The sequence below is a fragment of the Lithobates pipiens genome, unplaced genomic scaffold, assembly GCF_037356315.1.
Source record: "Lithobates pipiens isolate NorthernLeopardFrog02 unplaced genomic scaffold, aLitPip1_a1.2 Scaffold_60, whole genome shotgun sequence".
Classification (NCBI taxonomy): domain Eukaryota; kingdom Metazoa; phylum Chordata; class Amphibia; order Anura; family Ranidae; genus Lithobates; species Lithobates pipiens.
In genome coordinates this window covers 3412371-3434396 of record NW_027507882.1, presented here as the reverse complement: position 1 = coordinate 3434396, position 22026 = coordinate 3412371, and the positions used below count along the sequence as shown (strand labels likewise).

General features: G+C 49.5%; 1 protein-coding gene across 1 annotated transcript in view; it reads left to right on the top strand.

The window, feature by feature from the left end:
• The window catches only part of LOC143958282 (rho GTPase-activating protein 20-like), a 161437-nt gene that overhangs the window by 125588 nt on the left and 13823 nt on the right, over positions 1 to 22026 (top strand). Inside the window, exons 10-14 of the mRNA XM_077467806.1 lie at positions 3160 to 3335; positions 7360 to 7521; positions 9056 to 9165; positions 9274 to 9463; positions 18097 to 18214. Of these exons, the coding sequence (XP_077323932.1) occupies positions 3160 to 3335; positions 7360 to 7521; positions 9056 to 9165; positions 9274 to 9463; positions 18097 to 18214 (756 nt within the window). The remainder of the gene's footprint in view (positions 1 to 3159; positions 3336 to 7359; positions 7522 to 9055; positions 9166 to 9273; positions 9464 to 18096; positions 18215 to 22026) is intronic.

The following is a 22026-nucleotide window of genomic DNA, read 5'->3' as shown; positions in this document are numbered from 1 at the left end:
CCAAAGGATGGATTGAGCCTCTTAAATGGGTTTGAACGGACATAGTAGCAGTAGGGTGAGGCCAGGTCACCGAAGGTGCTGAACAAGAAGCAGGAAGCTCATTGGGCATGGGCTGGACTGGCATAACTGGTGCAGAGGTCGACTGAATAGTATTGTCAGGTGTAGCGACCATCTCAATCGCATCACAGGGCATAGCAACTGTGGAACTTGCAGACAAGTTAGCCTGGCTGTGCGTTCAAGGGAGATTAGGGACAGACAAAGGTAAATGGTTATGCGAACTGGAGTGAATGATCGACTCAGGTTCATAGGTGGGCCCCTCATCCAGAGTACCACATGACCGAGAGAGTGCATCAGTCCGACTATTGCAGGACGCATCCCAGAGATTGCCATATACAGCGGGAAGAGCAGAAGATACTGGGATGGTGGTAACAGGAAGTTTCTCCTTTGGGGTACCCTTGAGTAGGCAGGAAGAGGAACAGGAGGAACTCCAAACCAGGATCTGTCCAGCAGACCAGTCAACATGCAGAGAATGGAGCTGTAACCAAGGAAGACCTAATATGATAGGAGATGAAGCCTTAGGTAAGACAAGGAAGGATATCCACTCCAATGGTGTTGTAAGGGGCAAAAGGGTAAGTCTCATGGAGGATGCAGTTTCCCAATCCATGAAATTGGCAGCGGCTCCGGAATCCAGATGTGCTGAGACCAAACGAGAGGAAGCACCGACATGAAGCAACACAGAAAGGAGAAGACGAGAAGGTGAAAGTGATATTTTAGGGTCTAATACTCCACCTTCCAGATGTATTAGCCCTGAGTGTTTTTCCGGACGAAGAGAACAAGTGTCACGGAAATGACCTTTGGCCCCACAATAGAGACATAGGCCCAGAGTTCTGCGCCTAGCGCGTTCTTCAGGAGATAATTTAGTCAAGCCCAACTGCATAGGTTCCTCAGTAGGCAGGGGGCGTTCCTCGGATTGCAGAGAAGGGACTGGGGGCTCAGGCTGCCTAAAGAACGGGAAGTGCTGGCGTCTTTTTTCCAGGGCCCTCTCCTGAAAGCGAATATCGATCTGTTTACACAAGGTGATGACACTATCCAGATCAGCAGAAAGGGATCTTCCTGCTAATTCATCCTTCACTCTATCAGAGAGGCCATGTAAAAAGGTTGCAACTAGGGCCTCATTATTCCAGCTCAATTCAGCTGTGAGGATACGGAACTGAAGAGCATACTGTCCCACAGATGGGGACTCTTGACGGAGACGTAAAAGAGCGCTAGCCGCTGAGGAGACACGACCCGGCTTCTCGAAGATATTCTGAAAAAGTTTCAAGAAATCAGACAGGCTAGAAACCACTGGATCATTCAGTTCCCACAGAGGGGCGGCCCAAGCTAACGCCTCGCCAAACAGGAGGGATATGATATATGCGACTTTTGCCCGATCGGACAGGAAGTTTTGAGGCTGAAGTTCAAAATGAATAGTGCACTGGCTAAGGAACCCCCTGCAAGCCTTGGAGTCCCCAGAGAAACGGGCCGGAGCTGGTAGTTGTAATGAATGTGTGGCTGCGACTAATGCGATAGGTGCAGCAGCAGATAGCGGTTGCGGTTGTTGAACTGGGGGTCCTAATGAGGCCAGAGCCTGTTCAAAACGGGATGCCAAATCCTGAAGGAATTGCATCATCTGGGTCTGATGCGATTCTTGGATCTCAAGTCTGCGAACTAAGCCCTGCAACGGATCGACTGCAGGAAGCGGCACGTCAGCCGGGTCCATGGCTGATCAAACTGTCAGGTCACCTTGAGGCGAGGTGACAGATGCACACCGTAGGAATCAGGAGTGCACCGCAAGGTTGTGGACCCTACGGCTGACTGCTGCGGACGGGAGACAGGTCCCACCGGGGTTAGAGCGTAGGATTCCCTAGGGCGCGGAGTCTAAGAGCCAGCAGGTGTTCACCAGAGTGGTGAGGATGGACTTGGCTGCAACTGGCTCCAGGTCGCGACCCCCAGGGTCCCCCAGCTCACACCCACAGTAGGCAACAGGAGGATAGGGATGGTGAGGGACAAAGCCAAGGTCGGGGACACGCCAAAAGGTCAGGATCACAGGCAAACAGGGATAGTCAAAGACACGCCAAAGTCGGTAACGGAAAACAGTAGAAGAGCACACAGCAGGTAACAGGAAGCTAAACACACAAAGGAATACACAATGGTTGATCAGCACTGATGGCCTGCAGTGCACAGGTTAATATAGGGCTCCCTGATAGGGCCTGGGGTGGAGCCATGCTTAGAGGAGAGGTTATAAAAACCACCAGGTGGAAGTGGCTGGCCTCTTAGTCTGAACACATGAGGGGAGGTAAGCAAACACAGGAAGATCACTGCATAACCATGACAGTGGCTGCCAGAATATTGTGTGGTCTAGAGCACTACCAGAAAAGGCACTGTGAAGGTTGGAGGAGGTAGGTACCAGTGAAAGTGTGAAAGAGGTGGCTGCCAGAGAATGTAGTGTAGAGGATGGAAAATGTCTTTTGAAATGCCATGAATACATTAAATCTGCATTCTCTGATGGTTACCAGAGAATGCAGTGTGGAGGTTGGAGGAGGCAGCTACCAGAGAACATAGGGTGGAGGAGGTGGCTACCATAGAATGTTGTGTGAAGGATGCAAAAGTTTGCTGCCAGAATGTAGAATGGGCTATTTTTTTCTACCAGAAAATGCACTGTGGAAGTTGGAAGAGGCGGATACCAGAGAAGGTAGTGGGGAGGAGCTGGCTATCAGAGACTGTAGTGTAGAGGATGGGAGAGGTAGCTACCGGGAACATAGTGTGGAGGAGGTAGCTACCAGAGAAAGTGGGGTGGAGGAGGTGGCTACCAAAGAACATGAAAGTATGGAAAAGGTGGCTGCCAGAGAATGCAGTGTTAAGGGTGGAGGAGGTGACTGCAAGAAAATATAGCATGGAGGGTAGAAGAGGCCAAAGAACATAGCATTAATAGGAAGGGGAATGGCCAAAGAACATGGTGATTGTAAGGAAGTGGGCAGTGCTACCAGAGAACTTAGTGTGGAGGGAGGGATGCGAGAGAATGTATTCTGGATAATGGGGAGGATGGGAGGCCTGTCAGAGAACATAGTGTGACGTGACGGAGATGGCAGAAAACATTTTTAAAATATATATTTTTTTCAGAGTCTGCACAAAAACAAAGCAGGAGGAAAAAGTCACTGATTGATTGGGCTTTACGTCGTAGTGGCAGCGCCACATTGAGCACAGCTTCTTCTCAATCACCTCTTACACCACGCAAGCTCTTTGGTCATTCCCTGTCATCGGTGTGTCCCAATGGGAATCTACCCAAACCCATAATGGTAAGATAAGACTCTTTAATGTTAACTATAACTACTTGAAAGCAGTCCATATTTAGAAGACTTCAGACTAATATAATGAGATTGAAGCAGCTGGTGTTGGATAACAGCTAATTACAGTATACATGTAAAAATGATTCATATCTTTTCACAACAGGGTGAAAAAAAATTGTGTAGACCTTATCAGGAGATTTCTTGAAATTCTTATTAAATGGTGTGCTGCCTGACTTAAATCCAAACTATCCAAAAAAAATTATTAAAACCAATAAATATGGCTCTTGAAGTCTAGGGAAGCTCCTAACTATCCTGGAGCTGTTCTTCTGCCAAAAAACTCTACTTCTTACCAGTAACCTTATTAATAACCCAAATGTTATCACTTATCTTACTGATAACCCTAACCCTTTGTTTATAAACAAAGTCATGGAATGTCAGTGCATTCTTAATAAACAAAGCGATGGCACTGGGCATGTCTAGATTAAAAGAGGAACTTTCTGGTAATTTCAACTAGCAGTGATATGAAATTGGGAAGTTCCTTCCAAGTTGGAAGCTCCTTCAACCCATCCTAGACCTGCTTTTCTGCCCAAAACTAACACCCACAGTAACCCTAATAATAACCCTAAGGTTATCACTTAACCTACTGCTAACCCTAACCCTTTATTTATATAAGCAAATTCATGCAATGTTAGCACACTCCTAATAATGTGTATGTCTAGTTTAACAAGAGAACTTTACGCAAATTTTGTCTAGCAATGCCATGAAATTGGGAGGTATCTTTCAACTTGGAAGCTCCTTCTAACTATCCTGGGCCTGCTCTTCTGCCCAAAAACTCTAAAAGTTCAAAGTAACCCTAATGATAACCCTAATGTTATCATTTATCCTACAGATAACTCTAACCCTTTGTTTATAAACAAAGCCGTGTAATGTCAGCACATTCGTAATAAACATAGCCATGGCACTGGGCATGCCTAGTTTAAAAGGTGAACCTTCAGGTAATTTCAGCTAGCAGTGTATGATATTAGGAAGTTCCTTTCAACTTGGAAACTCCTTCTAACTATCCTGGACCTACTCTTCTTCCAAAAAACCTGAAACCTCATAGTAACCTTAATAATAACCCTAAAGCCGCGTACACACGTGGCGGACTGTCTGGCCAACTTAGTCCGTCAGACAATCCGACGGACAGTCCGTCATACTTTCGAATGAACGGACTTGCCCACACACGGCACTTTTTGAGCGGACTAATACGGCGGACTAAGTCCGCCATACTATCCGCCCTACTTTTGAAATGACCGGACTCGCCCACACACGCGGAGGAAAGTCCGCTCATTTCGAGCGCGTCTCCAGGTAGGCGGGGCCCGCGAAGGAGACATCGCTGACCCCGCCGCCTGGTATGGACTTAAAGGGGAACCCCAAAGCCGAAAAAAATCGACGTGGGGGTCCCCCCCAAGTCCACAACAGACCCTTGTCCGAGCACGCTACCCGGCCGGCCAGGAAAGGGGGGCGAGCGAGCAGCCCCCCTCCTGAGCCGTGCCCTCAACATGGGGGGTGCCTTGGGGAAGGGTGGGCTGCGCGGCCCCCCCACCCCAAAGCACCTTGTCCCCATGTTGATGAGGACAAGGGCCTCTTCCCGACAACCCTGGCCGTTGGTTGTCGGGGTCTGCGGGCGGGGGGCTTATCGGAATCCGGAAGCCCCCTTTAATAAGGGGGCCCCCGGATACCGGCCCCCCACCCTATGTGAATGAGTATGGGGTACAATGTACCCCTACCCATTCACCTGTGAAAAAAAGTACAAAAAAAACACAACACAGGGTTAAAATATTTTATTGCACAGCTCCGGGGGTCTTCCGTCTTCGGGGATCTTCTCGCCGGACTCCTCCGCTATCTTCTTGTAGCTCTTTTGCTAGCGGAGGAGTCCGGCTTTCTTCCTCGCCGCCGGCCTCTTCTTCCGACTTCGGGGGTCTTGTCCCCCTCTTCGGTTCTTCTGCCGGGCCACCGCACCTTCTTATAGCTCTTTTACAGGCGGTGGCCCGGTCTTCTGTCGCCGCCGCCTTCCGTTCTTCTTCTTCTTCTTCTTCTTCTCCAGGAGATGTTGCCTCGACGATCTCTCCGGCCGGAATGCCAGGGACGCGCTCCGCTGCCACTTATATAGGGACAATGGGGCGGTGTCACGCGGCTTCCCATGTTGAGGGCACACGGCCTGGTACGGCTCAGGAGGGGGGGCGCTCGCTCGCCCCCCCTTTCCTGGCCGGCCAGGTAGCGTGCTCGGACAAGGGTCTGTTGTGGACTTGGGGGGGACCCCCACGCCGATTTTTTTCGGCGTTGGGGTTCCCCTTTAAGTCCATACCAGGCGGCGGGGCCAGCGACGTCTCCTTTGCGGGCCCGCCTACCTGAAGACCCGCTCGAAATGAGCGGATTTTTCTCCGGGCGGGAAAAGTCCGCTCATTTCAAAAGTACGGCGGACTGGCACACACACGGGCGGATTGTCCGCCGAAATGCGAGTCCAGCGGACAGTATTTCCAACATTCCGAAATACTTAGTCCGCCAGACTGCACGCTGAAAATATCCGCTGAAGCCCACACACGAGCGGACTGTCCGCTGAAATGTGTTTCGGCGTACTAAGTAGGCCAGACAGTCCGCCCGTGTGTACGTGGCTTAACATTATCACTTATCGTACTGATAACCCTAATCCTTTATTTATAAACAAAGTCATGGAATGTCAGCACATTCTTAATAAACAAAGCCATAGAACTGGGCACATCTAGTTTAAAAGGGGAACTTTCAGTTAATTTTGAATAGCAATGCCATGAAATTTGGGAAGTTTCTTTCAACTTGGAAGCTCCCTCCAACCATCCTGGCTTTGCTCTTCTGCCCAAAAACTCTACCACTCACATGGCCATGGCATGAGGCATGTATAATTTTAAAGGGGAACTTTCAGGTACTTTTGACTAGCAGTGCCAGGAAATTGGAAAGTTTCTTCCAACTTGGAAGCTCCTTTTAACCATTCTGGACCTGTTCTTCTACCCAAAAACTCTACCCACTTCTCCTACTGATAATCCTATCACTTTGTTTATAAACAAAGTCATGTTCCTTTCAACTTGGAGGCTAATTCCAACCAGCCTGGACCTGCTCTTCTCCCTAAAAACTGGAATGCCCCATACACACGATCGGATTTTCCGACAACAAATGTTGGACGTGAGCTTGTTGGCGTAAAGTCCGACCATGTGTATGCTGCATCGAACATTTGTTGTCGGAATTTCCACCAACAAATGTTGGCTAGCAGGTTCTCAAATTTTTGTTCTTGGACTTTCCGATTGTGTGTACACAAGTCCGTCGCAACAGTCCACACATGCTCGGAATCAAGTATGAGCCGGAAGCGCTCGTTCTTGTAAAACTAGCATTCGTAATGGAGATATCACATGACTATTGAACTTCCTTTCTATCGGCTCGCCATACGTCTTGTATGCCACTACATTCATAATTGTTAGCCAACATTTGTGTGACCGTGTGTATGCAAGACAAGTTGGAACCAACAACCTTCAAACAAAATTCCACTGGGCATGTTTAATTTAAAATGGAAACTTTTTCAGGTAATTTTGACCAGCAGTGCCATGAAATTGGGTAGTTCCTTCCAACTTGGAAGTTACTTCTAACCATCCTGGACCTGTTCTTTAATCCAAAGTTATAAACAAAGTCATATAGTATCTGCACATTGTTAATAATCAAAGTCATGGCATTCGTAATGTCTAGTTTAAAATTGGAACTTTTCGCTAGATTAAATTAGAGGCTAATTTTGTAGAAATATCAGCAAGACAAAATCTGTCATTTTTCTGCTAAATCAAGGTTGCAAAAAATTGGCCACCTATTTCAAAAGATGTCCAGTTTAACAATTGTAAGCAGGTTCCAAACTACTGCTATTGATGATTGGAGGAGCCAGATATCTGAGACTCTGTATCAGAAGACAGTAAAATATTTTTGTAATTCTAGTACAGGATAATTTTGTCACTCACATCATGTTGCTGAACAATTCTAGGATATGCTCCTGCTGTTATATGAAGAAGGGCCGCACTCAAGGGGTATTTTCAGGCGCTCAGCCAATGCCAAAACATGCAAGGAGCTCAAGGAGAAGTTGTTATGTGGAGACGATGTCCAGATGGGTGGAGAATCTGTGTTTGTGGCAGCTGCAGTGATCACGGTACATAATGAAATCCTAAATATTACAAAAATATACCTTATTTTAAAGAGTGAAATGTTGTCCACCAAGTAGATCTGTGACTTGGGTTTTGGCCATTCAAAGATTTACATATACTCTACAAGTGGTAAATGAGCATGGGAACGCACAAAGAAAAAGTGTGATGCACACATTTTCTTGCCTTTTTCGGGTGTTCCCATTGAAGTATTTTGGGGCCAAAAATGTTTGGAGTTCCAAAGAAGCTCATGTAATTTTTTTGGAGCTACAAGCTTCATCTGACACTATGCTCAGGTGTCAACAGGCACCAATGAAGACCATGGGATTTTGGATGTTGTATGTTTTGGAGCTTCTTTCCACAAAACACTCAGATGTGAATGGGGCCTTACAGATTTGGAGCCTGACAGAGTGAAAAATCACTGCTGGGAGGGGGAAGCAGGGGGAGCTAAGGTGTTGAGTAACTTCTGGGAGGTGAGAGAAATGGAGCTGAGTTGCTGAGGGATTTCTGGGAAGGGAGAGAAGGGGGAACTGAACTGCTGAGTCACTGCTGAGGGGTGGAATAGAGTGAGTTGAGAGTTTAAGGATTATTTGCTCCACAGTGACTCCATAAAGTCTTGGCCTGATCACTTTGGTGTGCAGGAACTCGAGTGGCCTGCACAGAACCTTCTCATCCAACATCAGTACCTGACCTCACAAGTGGACACAAATTCCCATAGACATATTCAAATCTTGTGTAAAGCCTTCCCAGAAGAGTGGATGCTGTTGCCAAGGGGGGCCAACTTCATATGAACGCCCATTATTTTTGAAAGGGATGCTAACATGTGACGGTCAGACTTCTACAAAATTCTGGCCAAATATTGTAAATTTAAAGTGATTCTAAAGGTTGTAATTTTTTTTACAACAAACACTTTAGCAGTGGTTTTGCACAGAGCAGCCCAGATCCTCTTCTTTTTGGGGCTATGGGCCACTACAGCATGCTCGCTCCCAAGCCATACTTCTGTGAATGGATATTGTCCATTTACACACAGAGCGCAACTTGGCCCTGCCCCCGCTCTCTCCTCATTGGCTCACTGGCTGTGATTGACAGCAGCAGGAGCCAATGAGGCGAGAGAGGCACAGGAACGACACTGCTCCCATGCACATCGCTGGATTGAGATCAGGCTCGGGTAAATATAATGGGGGGGCCTTAAGAAAAAGGAAACCTGCCTTTAGAGCTACTTTAATACTAAAGTGATATATTCAAGTTCTTATAACGTTCTATCTCACCTCACAAAACTTTAACACAGAGGTACGTTTTTTTTGTTTTCAACCATGTGACTGTAATTTTCACATCTCATTGAACTGATCTGAAAATAACTGACACTTTTTTGGGAAATTTAGGAACCTGCTGTTTCAGCTTTGTGAACAGAGCCCATAACACAAATCTTTTGAATAGGTTTTGCCTGTCCTGTTATGTTCCTGTTTTCTTTTTTACTTTATTATAAGTACTAGTACTACAAAATGCTGACCCCCCTACTGTATGTATATGTATTTGATTTAGGATTTTCTCCGCAATATTCCTGACAGTATTCTATCCTCAGACATGTATGGGCTTTGGATGGAATTCACTGAAATTGAGGAACCGGAAAACAGTATAAAAGTCATAAAAAGGTCAGTTATTTAGTGGATTAGAACTTGGTGATGAATTAGTGCACATAATGATCTATACTGTAACTTGGTAGATGACACATCTTAACGGATCCATTGTTTAATCCCTAGCCTGTTGGACCAGCTCCCTGAAGCCAACTTCAGTTTGCTGCAACATTTGTTTGCTGTACTGAATCACATTGGGAAGAACTCAGAAGAAAACCAAATGACCGCTTCGAATCTTGCTCTCTGCATAGCTCCCAATATGTTATGGCTGCCTACTGGAGGGGACCCAGAGGAAGAGAGCAAGTCCACCAAAAAGGTAAAGTCTGTTCCCTGTTCCAGACCTGGTCATATACAGTTAATGTGAAAATTAGAAGTTTAATCCATATGCAACGCACCCCATGTAAAAGCTGCAAATGAAATGGGATCCCCCAACCTGAACAGCCAGGCATACCGAATTTCCACAGTCTCCCAGGGTCAGAAAACAGTCCAGCATTTTGTTTTTTGTATTTTATTGGGGGATAACATTTGGATAGGGATTGGGGAGATTATGAGATGCCCACTTGACTTCAAACAACTTCCGGTTACTATACAGTCTCTATATACACTCCATTTCTACCTCCAGCACCTGCTTGCAGAACTTCAGCTGGCACACTGATATCTCTAATATAAATGGACTTGAAGTTGCATTTGTCCATTGTGGGAGGAAATCCCCCAACCTTCCTCCCACTTGAACACAGGAGTCACTGGGATTTTGAGGTGGTTTGAGGAGGATTGAATAATATTCCTCCTCTGCCTCGTCCCTTGTGACCCGACCAGTGTTTCTTAGGCCGACCCTCTCTCTCCTGCTGGGACTGTTGCCTAAGCCCTCGAAAAAGACACCTGCTCTCAGGCTTCTTCTTTTTCTCTGGAAAGGCCTTCTTTTTATCTTGGGTACGTTCCAGGGCCTCCTGGAGCCCAGGGCCAAAAAGGTGGTCGCTTGAGAAAGGCAATCCACAAAGCCTGAGTTTTGATGTTGCATCTCCCGACCAGGCTTTCCGCCATACAGCCCTTCTAGCCGCGTTAACTAAAGCCGCAGACCTAGCCGCTAGCTTTACCGACTCTGCAGAAGCATCGGCTAGGAACCCAACTGCCTTAAACAATAAGGGAAAGGACTTTAGCAGCTGTTGTCGGGACATGCCTGCTGAAATATGAGACTGTAACTGAGTTAACCAGCACTCCAAATTTCTAGCCACACAGGTGGCTGCAAGGGCAGGTTTGAGCGCAATAAAGGAGGCATCCCAAGCCCTCTTCAACAGCACATCACCCCTTTTGTCAATTGGGTCCTTAGGGGATCCTAGGTCATGGAAGGCCAAGTCAGTCTTTTTGGAGACCTTCGCTAGCGGCGCATACAACTTAGGAACCTTGTTCCAAGGCTGGACCGCCTCTTTCTTGAAGGGAAATCTGCGTTTGAGACTGCTGGAAAAGAACGGTCTCCTCTCAGGGTGCTCCCACTCCAGCAAGATCGCTTCCACTAGAGATTTGCGCACAGGGAAAACTCTGGATTTCTGGGCAGAGACCCCCTGATACATGAGGTCATGCTTAGAAAGCTGTACCGACTCCTCTCTGATCTCTAGGGTGTCATAGATCGCTTTTAACAAATCCCCCACATCATCCAATGTCAACTTATACCTGGACCCTCTGGAGTAATCTTCCTCTTCCTCAGAGTCAGACCCTGAGTCCACTTGAGAAGAGGCCAGCTCTCCCTATCTTCCGTATGCTTCAGACTGGGCTCAGACAGGGAGGGCAAACTTACCGCCCTAGATAAGGGCACAGAGGGACCCTGCATCCTATCCATCATTCCTCTGAATGACTTGAAGGTGGATGCAATCTCGTCTTTTACTGACGAAAGGATCTTCTGACACTCAGTTATGGAGTCATCCTTAGATAAACTACTGACACATTTGGGGCAAATCGGCTTCTCCCAATTGGGCCCAAGTTTTGTCCCACAAACAGCACACTTTCTCCTTGGAGGCTGTATCTGAGCTCTGTCTTGTGCTATACCCTGAAAGCAAAAGAAAAGACAGAAAACAAACCATGAAAGCCTGTTCCCAACCGTTGCCACCACTGTGCTCGGGGGAAGGAGAGAAGTGCCCAGCCCTTCACCTGTGGTTCCCCACCCAGGGAATGGCCTTGGTCCCAAGGACCTCATTCCCTCCCAGAGTAAGCCATGGTCTGCCCTCACCACACTTACCTGAGAGGTGCCGGTGCCAGAAGAACTGGAGTCGACCGCCTGAACTGCTGCAGTGCCCTCCATGGCTCCTGTCACAGCCTCTGCTGGATCTACACAGGCTCCAGACGCCCACCAAGCCACACACGCTGCGCCTGGAAACTGGAACCTTCGTTCCCTGGTGCCCTCTGATGAAGCGGTTCCACCGGAAGCAGCATCACTTCCGTTCGTTGGAACGCGGAAACCGCTCCTCGGATGCACGTACGTTCGTAACCATACCCAGAACGGACGTCCCGCATGTCTCGTGGACGCCGTTCCTTCTTGGGTGCCGTACGTTTTTTCCAATGAAGCACAACAACCGGACTGTGCGACCAAAATGGAGGTAGGGGATCCACTGCTCCTCTAAGGTCCAACTCTCCCCAAGCTTATAGGCAGCGGTGTACAAGCAGCCCTCTCTTCACTGCACTTAGACAGAGGGGCGCTTTGGGCAGAGGGGAAGGTACCTCAGAGGCCAGTCCTGGAACATGGAGCTCCCGTCCGGCAGGAAACACAAAAACTGAAGGGGTAGGCCTGGAGGACCTCCTTTTAACCATTTGGGTGAACGTGTTTCCTGTCCCAGAGGGAGGAGCCCTATGTCTCAGAGGCTGTCCTGGAAGACGATATGAGAAAATAGGATTTTCCTCCATCTGCAGAATCGGACCATAGCAGAGACGGACGATATCGGGTGTCAGCGGATGTTCATCCGCAGACACCCGCTATCCCATAGGGATGCATGTATGTCCGTATTTCATCCGCAAAAGGATGGATAAAATACGGACATACTGTCCGCATGTGTGAAAGGGGCCTTACTAATGATTTGTACAGGGGGGAAAAATTATATCTCTCTCTCTGGAGTCCATACCTCACTTAATACAAGAAAGGACTTTGTTTAGCTTTGGAAACCGCAGCTTGGCATTGCATGCTATTATTAGGCAAAACCCCCAGATCCTTCTCCACTATGGATTCCCCCAGTTGTACTCCCCCTTGTATGTATGATGCATGCATATTCTTAGCACCCATCCAGGCTCCCTGAGTCACTCAGCCTAGACCCAGATTTAACTCAGGCCTGGCTCTCAGCTAGGCCAAATTTTCCTACACTAACAATTATGTACACTAGCACCTAGTTAGAGGGTGCTACATAGTGGCGGATGGTGATTTTTCTTTTGGTGGGCAGCAAACAACAACCCCCCCCCCAGAGGGACACCCACCCGCTGTTTGCTGGTCAGTCCGGCACTTACCCCATCGGCGGCTGGTGGCATGCAGCGTGGGGCAGCGACCTCATGTCCTCTCCTCCATTCCGCTTCTTGCTCCTTCCCTCCTCCTCCTGGGCATCCAATAGGCTGTTGTAACACACCTGGGTGGGATCGGAGCGCACTCCCTGTGACCCAAGCCCACCCTATACTGAAGCCTACTGGAGCCTCTGGCTGTAATCGGTGCTTTAAAAAAAAAACAGCATCCCCGCATTGGAATCCATGCGCCGCTGTCCTGAAAGGGGCACGATGCATGGATAGGGAGAGGAGCGGCACCCGTGTGCCCTTAATGGACTGGCCTCCCTTGGTGCTACATGTATATATTTTGTCCTCCCTGGTTCCTCCTTTCATCCCTCTTCAATAACCGCTAATCATATTTTTTAAATAAGACCGCTTTCCGCCTATCAGTGCCACCTCATCAGTGCCCATCAGTGCAGGCTATCAGTGCAGGCTATCAGTGCTCATCAATGCAGCCTCATCAGCACACATCACTGAAGGCGAAACAGAAGCTAAGTAAAACTTTTCTTAATTTTAAATAACATTTTCAGATTTTTTTCCGTTTGCTTAGCAAAAAATAAAAAATTCAGTGGCGATTAAACACCCCCAAAAGAAATCTCTATTTGTGTGAAAAAAATGATAAAATTGTCATTATGGGTACAATGTTACATGACCGTGCAATTGTCATGCAAAGTGTGACAGCGCTGAAAGCTGAAAATTGGCCTATGCAGGAAGCGGGTAAAAATGCCCAGTAGGCATGTGGTTAAACCTCAGCCTTAAATAAAAGATGTCACCTTACCTACAACCCAGGGGTGGACTGACCAGTTGGTCACTCGGACGTCGCCCGAGGACATTAGGGGCCCGGACTCGGCCACAGGAGAGGCCATTTGCATCGGCTGAATTACATGCCGTGATGCGATAATAATACTGCTAACTACGTGCTGCTCCCTGCCAGCCTCTCCTTCCCTCCCGTCAGTCCCAGGTGCTTGTACTGTATGCATTGTGACATCACCTGTGACGGACGAGAAGAGTGGAGGGGCCGGCTAGGAGCAGCGTCCCGTTAGGCCGCGTACACACGGGCGGACTGTTCGCCCAACTAAGTTCGTCAAACAATCCGACAAACAGTCCGTTCAAAATTAGCATGAACGGACTTGACCACACACGATGAACGAACAGTCCGCTGAAAACGTGCGTGATGACGTGTACAGCACGTACGACGGGACTAGAAAAACTACGTCCTATACACTGCAATGCAACCTTCGGCCGTGTAAACCCTTTCTGAGCATGCGCGATACTTAGTCCGTCCAACTTGCCTACACACGAGCGGACTGTCCGCTGAAACCAAGTTTGGACGGACAAAACCAAGTTTGAACGGACTGTCTTACGGAAATTCCGTAAGACTTTGTTCATCAGACTGTCCGCTGAAACAGTCCGCTGAAGCCCACACACGAGCGGACTGTCCGCTGAAACACTGTTCAGCGGACTAAGTTGGGCGAACAGTCCGCCCGTGTGTACGCGGCCTTAGAAGTATTATTATCGGCATCCGGTGACTCGGTGAGTGAATCTGCCTGAGACACCAGGGCCGCCACATGTGATGAGGGGTACAGATGTATGGGCCCCGGGTCCCCCTATCCCACAGTGTCCTCCTGGCTGTGAGTGTGTCCTCCTGTGTGCGTGTCCCCCTGTGTGCATGTCCTCCTGTGTGAGTGCCCCCCTGTGTGCATGTCCTCATGTATGCATGTCCCCCTGTGCTGTGTGCATGTCCCCGTGCTGTGTGAGTGTCCCCCTGTGTGCATGTCCCCCTGTGTGCGTGTCCCCCTGTGTGCATGTCCTCCTGTGTGAATGTCCCCCTGTGTGCATGTCCCCCTGTGTGCACGTCTCCCTGTGTGCATTTCCCCCTGTGCTGCGTGAGTGTCCCCCTGTGTGCATGTCCCCCTGTGTGCGTGTCCTCCTGTGTGCGTGTCCCCCTGTGTGCATGTCCCCCTGTGTGCATGTCCTCCTGTGCTGTGTGAGTGTCGCCCTGTGTGCATGTCCCCCTGTGCTGTGTGCATGTCCCCCTGTGTGCATGTCCTCCTGTGCTGTGTGCATGTCCTCCTGTGTTCCCCCGTCTGTGCGTTCTCCCTCCAGTGTCCCCCTGTGTGTGTGTTCTCCCTCCAGTGTCCCCCTGTGTGCATGAGTGTCCCCCTGTGTGCATGTCCCCCTGTGTGCGTGTTCTCCTGTGTGCGTGTCCTCCTGTGTGCGTGTCCCCCTGTGTGCATGTCCTCCTGTGCTGTGTGAGTGTCCCCCTGTGTGCATGTCCCCCTGTGCTGTGTGCATGTCCTCCTTTGCTGTGTGCATGTCCTCCTGTGTGTGTGTCCCCCTGTGTGCGTGTCCCCCTGTGTGTGTGTCCTCCTGTGTGCGTGTCCCCCTGTGTGTGTGTCCTCCTGTGTGAGTGTCCCCCTATGTGCATGTCCTCCTGTGCTGTGTGAGCGTCTCCCTGTGTGCATGTCCTCCTGTGCTGTGTGAGCATCTCCCTGTGTGCATTTCCCCCTGTGCTGTGTGCATGTCCCCCTGTGTGCGTGTCCCCCTGTGTGCGTGTCCCCCTCTGTGTGTGTCCTCCTGTGTGAGTGTCCCCCTATGTGCATGTCCTCCTGTGCTGTGTGAGCGTCTCCCTGTGTGCATGTCCTCCTGTGCTGTGTGAGCATCTCCCTGTGTGCATTTCCCCCTGTGCTGTGTGCATGTCCCCCTGTGTGCATGTCCTCCTGTGCTGTGTGAATGTCCCCCTGTGTGCATGTCCTCCTGTGTGCGTGTCCTCCTGTGTGCACGTCCCCCTGTGTGAGTGTCCTCCTGTGTGCGTGTCCCCCTGTGTGCGTGTCCCCCTGTGTGCATGTCCCCCTGTTTGAGTGTCCCCCTGTTTGAGTGTCCCCCTGTGTGCATGTCCTCCTGTGTGAGTGTCCCCTGTGTGCATGTCCTCCTGTGCTGTGTGAGTGTCCTCCTGTGTGTGTGTCCTCCTGTGTGAGTGTCCCCCTGTGTGTGTGTTTTCCCTCCAGTGTCCCCCTGCGTGTGTGCATTCTCCCTCCAGTGTTCCCCCGTGTGTGCGTTCTCCCTCCAGTGTCCCCCTGTGTGTGTGTTCTCCCTCCAGTGTCCCCTGGTGTGTGCGCTCTCCCTCCAGTGTCCCCCTGTGTGTGTGCGTTCTCCCTTCAGTATCCCTCTGTGTGTGCGTTCTCCCTCCAGTGTCCCCCTGTATGTGTGTATTCTCCCTCCAGTGTTCCCCCCGTGTGTGTATTCTCCCTCCAGTGTCCCCCCTGTGTGTGTGTTCTCCCTTCAGTGTCCCCCTGTGTGTGCGTTCTCCCTCCAGTGTCCCCCTGTGTGCATTCTCTCTCCAATGCCCCCCCCCGTGTGTGTGTTCTCCCTCCAGTGTCACCCTGTGTGTGTGTTCTCCCTCCAGTGTCCCCCTGTGTGTGCGCTCTCCCTCCAGTGTCCCCCTGTGTGTGCGCTCTCCCTCCAGTGTCCTCCTGTGTGTGTATGTTCTCCCTCCAGTGTCCTCCTGTGTGTGCGTGTATGTTCTCCCTCCAGTGTCCATCTGTGTGTGTGCGTTCTCCCTCCAGTGTCCCCATGCGTGTGTGTGTGCGTTCTCCCTCCAGTGTCCCCCTGTGTGCATGTTCTCCCTCCAGTGTCCCCCTATGTGTATGTACGTTCTCCCTCCAGTGTCCCCCTGTGTGTGTGCGTTATCTCTCTAGTGTCTCCCTGTGTGTATGTGCTCCCTCCAGTGTCCCCCTCTGTGTGTGTGCGTTCCCCCTCCAGTGTCTTCCTGTGCAGGTGTTGCTTGAGTGTGAAAACCAAGGGGGCCCCATGATCTTCTATTGCCCGGGGGCCCCATGAGTTGTCAGTCCGCCCCTGCTACAACCTGATAGTATTGTGCAGGTGGGAGCAACATTTAGCATTTTGTTTTTCCATGCATTGACATGCGCTGTGCTAAGGCAGCCTATTAAAATAAACAGCAACACACCAAAAAGTCAGAAGAACAAGGACATTCTCGATTTTTGGCACCTAATAGTTGGAAGCAGGGTTCTCCAAGTAGTTATTTTGTATATTTTATGTTGTACATTCCAAACATCCTAAGTATAAAAATTGTTCCAGTACCAGGGAGTCTGTTCACACCAAGAGAAGGTCTCCTGGCTGGTGTCCACTTTCATATTACTGTGTATTTTTGGCACAACTTGATGCTTTGTTCCCTTTTTCAAGGATATCCTTAATATCCAGACATTCCGACTTAAGGATATGCAATTTATTTATCGAGGTAATTCTGCAAAGAGGATAAAAATAACTTACGACTGGAAAATATGTCTAGATATCCACCCTCTGTCAGGATTTTATTGCTGTCTGTGCCCTTGCTGGGGAGTAACCTGAGCAGTGGTGGCTGGTGCTCAATATTTTGGAGGGGAGTTGGCAAACAACCCCCCCCCCCCACTCACACAACCGCCATCCCCCTGCAGGGGACGGACGGGAAGGCAGCGATCAGATGGGAAGGCGGCGATCAGTCCGGCCTTACTTTAGGAGGCTGCTTCGGCTCCCAGCCGAATTGGAAAGTGGGTTCTGAGACCCGATTGGTCTCCCTGATTGGCCAGGGAGACACTTACTTGCAGAACCTAGCTGGAACACTGTGAATACCTGACATTCACTCAGTCAGATGAAAGCAATGATCCATTACAGGCAGGAACCCAAGGCTCCTTAGGTGTGCAGCAGAATTTCAGTTGCATCACTCCTGTGGCTACTGATCCCAACACCACCTCTTCAGGCACTGCCAACCCACTTGGCTGCAGCTGACCCTTTCACTAGCCATCCAGGCTAAGTTCTCCCCACAGTCACCAGCCCACGCGGCTGACTCTCAGGAGATCTCCCAGACGTGCTGACCAGCTCCTGCTGTCATCTCTCCTTGCTCCTGTGCTTCCAGGAAGAGCTTCCTCTGTGTGTTTTAGTAGGAACCTTCCAGCACCCAAGCCCCAGGCCTGAGGTGACCCCCCCCCCCCCAACTAGGGGTCACCCTCAAAGGCCACTGACAGCCTCCTTAGCACTACACCTTCCACCGACTGCCCCTCCTTGTATGACTCATGCCTATTTATGGGGTTGCCTGCCCCCTGCCATTCCTTTGCTGGGAATTGGCTGAGGCCCTCATAAATATTCCAAACAGCTCCTCCTAACCTTCACCCAATATGTCTAGAACATTCTTCAATGTCCCTGAAACAGGAGGAGGCACCAGAGAAGCTGCTAGGATGAGTCACCCAGCTTTGAGTCACTAAATCCTTACCCAGATTCATAGCTCAGGCTTTACCCTCAGCTAAACTAATATTTAGCTACCCTAACAACAAACCTATCTACATCTAGCACACTAAAGGGTTCTACACATGTATCAATAATGTATTAATTATTCTGGCAAAAAAAAATATCACACTGCTTAACACTGGTATTTTTGTATAGGTGGCTCAGCTGGTGCAATTTCTTATAGAGAATTACTCGCTCATCTTCGAACAAGATGCTTCCTTTCTGTTCAGTAAACACAGACAGCAAGATTCAGGAAGTACTGATGACTTGGCAGGTAAGTTGACTCTCAGATGTTGCATTTTATATTCATATATATGAAAACTGAAAGGAAAGTGGTGTGGATTTTTTTTCTACAAATAAGGAGTTTCCAGTTTTAAAAATAGAAAACAAACAAGGCAATGAACAGTCAACTATTAATATATTCATAACAAGTAGTAAATATGTTTAAAACAAGACCTCACTGACCTCTGTAGCTGCAGACACTATGGAACAATTCATCCTCACATTTTTACAAGAGATCTAATAAAGTCTTTAAAGCCCTCTCAGTTTGAATCAGCTTAGTACAATTATGGGTGCAGGAAAACAAACAGCATTCAATGTCAATGAGCAAAAAGGCCTGTCCTCAGCAAGCTCGCTGCAGAGTGGGACCCTTGCCCCCAGTAGGTAAACAGTGATCAGTCTGCACAGGTCTGATACTCCCCCTGCTGAGTCAAGAACTTTGCTGACTGCACAGATATAGTTCTGACTCAGTAGGGTAGCATGCCTTGACCCCTGCAAAGAGACCACTGCTTCCCCAGAGAGGGCAAACATCCAACAATACTCTACCCAGGCTGATGGTGCTTTGATATCTTGAAGGTTCTTCACATCATCCCCTTACGCGCACTATGGTTTTATCTGCTGTCAGACCCAGTATAAGCATAAGGGCTGGAAAACGAAACCATAGCACAAGGTGCTGGAAGTAGTTGTTTAGATTCTGCTAAAGGACTTAACTCTGCAAGAGAGCAAAGTTTGGAAGAAAAGGAGGAGATACAAGTATTTATGTTTATCTTGTTTTGCACTTTGTTTGAGCTTTAGTTCATCACCCATGCCTTGTAATTTTTTAATCTTTACACAGTAATTTTTTTCCTTGATGCGAACACTGGAGATACATAGTTATATCTCATTTGTAGTGATGGACAAACTTCCGACGGGACGTTTCGCGAACGCTGACCGCGAACGCGGCCGATCGTTCGCGAAACCGAACGTTCGCGGCGGGCCCCATTGACTTCAATGGGAGGCGAACTTCGCAAACCTTTAGGTCAAATTTGCAGCCACAAAATAATTATTAGCTGGGCAAACATAGTCCCACCACATGGCCAATGACATAACACATGTATGAGGTGAATTTGGGATCGATAACTACAAGCATTCTTTTTTTATATGGGAAATTGTTCTGACAATTCTGGACTGTGCAGCGCATAAAGGCAATGGAGGAGAGGGAAGGTCAGGGACCAGGGTAGGCAAAGAAGAGGGTGCAGGAGATGATCACCAGCAGCGTGACATACAGCAATGACACCTGCACCGTGATAGAGTCATCTGACAACAGCACCGTGATAGAGAGCACTGACATCAGCAGCGTGACATAAAGCATTAACAGCAGCACCGTGACATACAGCATTGACAGCAACACCGTGATAGAGAGCACTGACATAAGCAGCGTGACATAAATCACTCACACCAGCACCGTGATATACAGCACTGACAGCAGCACCGTGATAGAGAGCACTGACATCAGAAGCGTGACATACAGCACTGACAGCAGCACCGTGATAGAGAGCACTGACATCAGCAGCGTGACATTAAGCACTCACACCAGCACCGTGATATACAGCACTGACAGCAGCACCGTGATAGAGAGCACTGACATCAGCAGCGTGACATTAAGCACTCACACCAGCACCGTGATATACAGCACTGACAGCAGCACCGTAAGCAGCCCCAGGAGGAAGTCAGCAGAGCACAGGGATGGTGTGATCCCCTCATAATGAGCATAGCACAGGGATGGTGGGAGCACCTTAAAATATGCACAGCAGAGACACAGTCCCAGGAGGAAGTCAGCACAGCACAGGGATGGTGGGAGCCCCTCATAATTTGCACAACAGAGGTACAGCCCCAGGAGGATGTCAGCACAGCACAGGGATGGTGGCAGACCCTCATAATAAGCAGCCCCAGTAGAAATATGACACCGCTCAACCTCTTCAAAGAGGAGGGTGCGGGCATATAGTACGGTGTGCTTTTTTTGGACAAGGAAGTGAGCCAAATGAAGAAAGAAGGTCTCTGTGCTCGATTAAAAAAATAGTTTATAGACATATACATGGTCTACTGGTCACATGTGTTAAATTCCTCCGAGATCCATGCCTCATTCATTTTTAGAAATGTGAGATAGTTAACACTGTCGTGAGCTAGGCGAGTACGCTTATCGGTCACGATCCCCCCTGCTGCGCTGAACGTCCTTTCGGACAGGACACTGGATGAGGCACAAGCCAACAGTTCCATTGCAAATTGGGCAAGCTCTGGCCAGAGGTCAAGCCTGCCCACCCAGTAGTCCAGGGGTTCATCACTCCTCAGAGCGTCCACATCGGCCGTTAACCCGATGTAGTCGGACACCTGACGGTCTAGGCGTTCCCTGATGCTGGATCCGGATGACACCTGTCGATGGGTCGGCTGAAAGAATGACCTCATATCCGAAGTCACCAGCACATCTTCAAACCGGCCTCTTCTTGCAGGCGCTGTTGGATTGGTACCCGCAACTCCTTCCCTGGGAGTGGGAATTGCTCCTCTACCAGCACACGCAAAAGCAGAATGCAGCATTTCTCGAAGCAAGGCCTGGAAGTGCTGCATTCTGACAGCCCTCTGTGACGGGGGTCTAAGTACGTTGCCACCCAGTACTTGTCCTTGACCCTTATGCTTTTTATACGGGGGTCCCTATTAAAACACTGGAGCATGAAGGCCCCCATTTGCACTAAAGTGGAAGCGGTGTGGTGGCCTGGCTCCTGCTCATCATCCAGGATAATGTCGTCCTCTTCATTCTCCTCTCCCCATCCACGCACAACAGGGATCCCAGAAAGGTTTAAAGCATGCTCTTCTTGCTCCTCCTCATCCGCCCCGGCACCATCCTCCTCTGACTCCTCTTCAGACTCCTGTTGTTGACTTGTCTCAGATAGAGTAGCCCCCCCCTGGGAATTCATCCAGCATTGCGACTTCCTCATCTTCCCGCTCCTGCTCCTCCACAGCTTGATCAATGACACGACGCAATGCACGCTCCATAAAGAAGGCATAAGGTACCATGTCACTGATGGTGCCATGGCTGCGACTGACCAGTTTGGTGATCTCCTCAAATGGGCGCAGAAGTCTGCATGCGTCACGCATGAGCAGCCACTGGCGCGGTGAAAAAAAACCCAGCTCCCCAGAACCGGTTCTTCCGCAGAGTTCATACAGGTAGACGTTAACTGCACGTTTCTGCTGGAGCAGCCTATCAAGCATATAGAAGGTTGAGTTCCATCGCGTTGGGCAATCGCAAATAAGACGTCTGACCGGCAGATTGTGTCGCCGCTGAATATCAGCAAGGCGAGCCATGGCCGTGTAAGATCTTCTGAAATGGGCCGAGATTTTCCTTGCCTGCCGCAAGATGTCCTGGACCCCAGGGTATTTGACAAGGAATCGCTGCACGACCAAGTTTAAGACGTGTGCCATGCATGGCACGTGCGTGATTTTGCCCTGTTTCAATGCGCTAAGCAGATTGGCACCGTTGTCACACACCACTTTACCAACTGTCAAATTGAGCGGTGTTAACCACTGATCTGCCTGTGAACGCAAAGCTGAAAGGAGTGCCGGGCCAGTGTGGCTCTTGGCTTCCAGGCCCAACAGACGCAGCACGGCATGGCAACGTCTCACCTGGCATGTCGAATAGGTTCTGGGGAGCTTGGGTGGCGCAGCGGAAAAGACGCTAGCAGCGGAAAAGGAGGAGTCAGCCGAGGAGGAGGAGAGGGAGGAGGATGGAGTAGGAGGAGGAGGAGAAGAAGAGTCAGGCCTGCATGCAATCCGTGA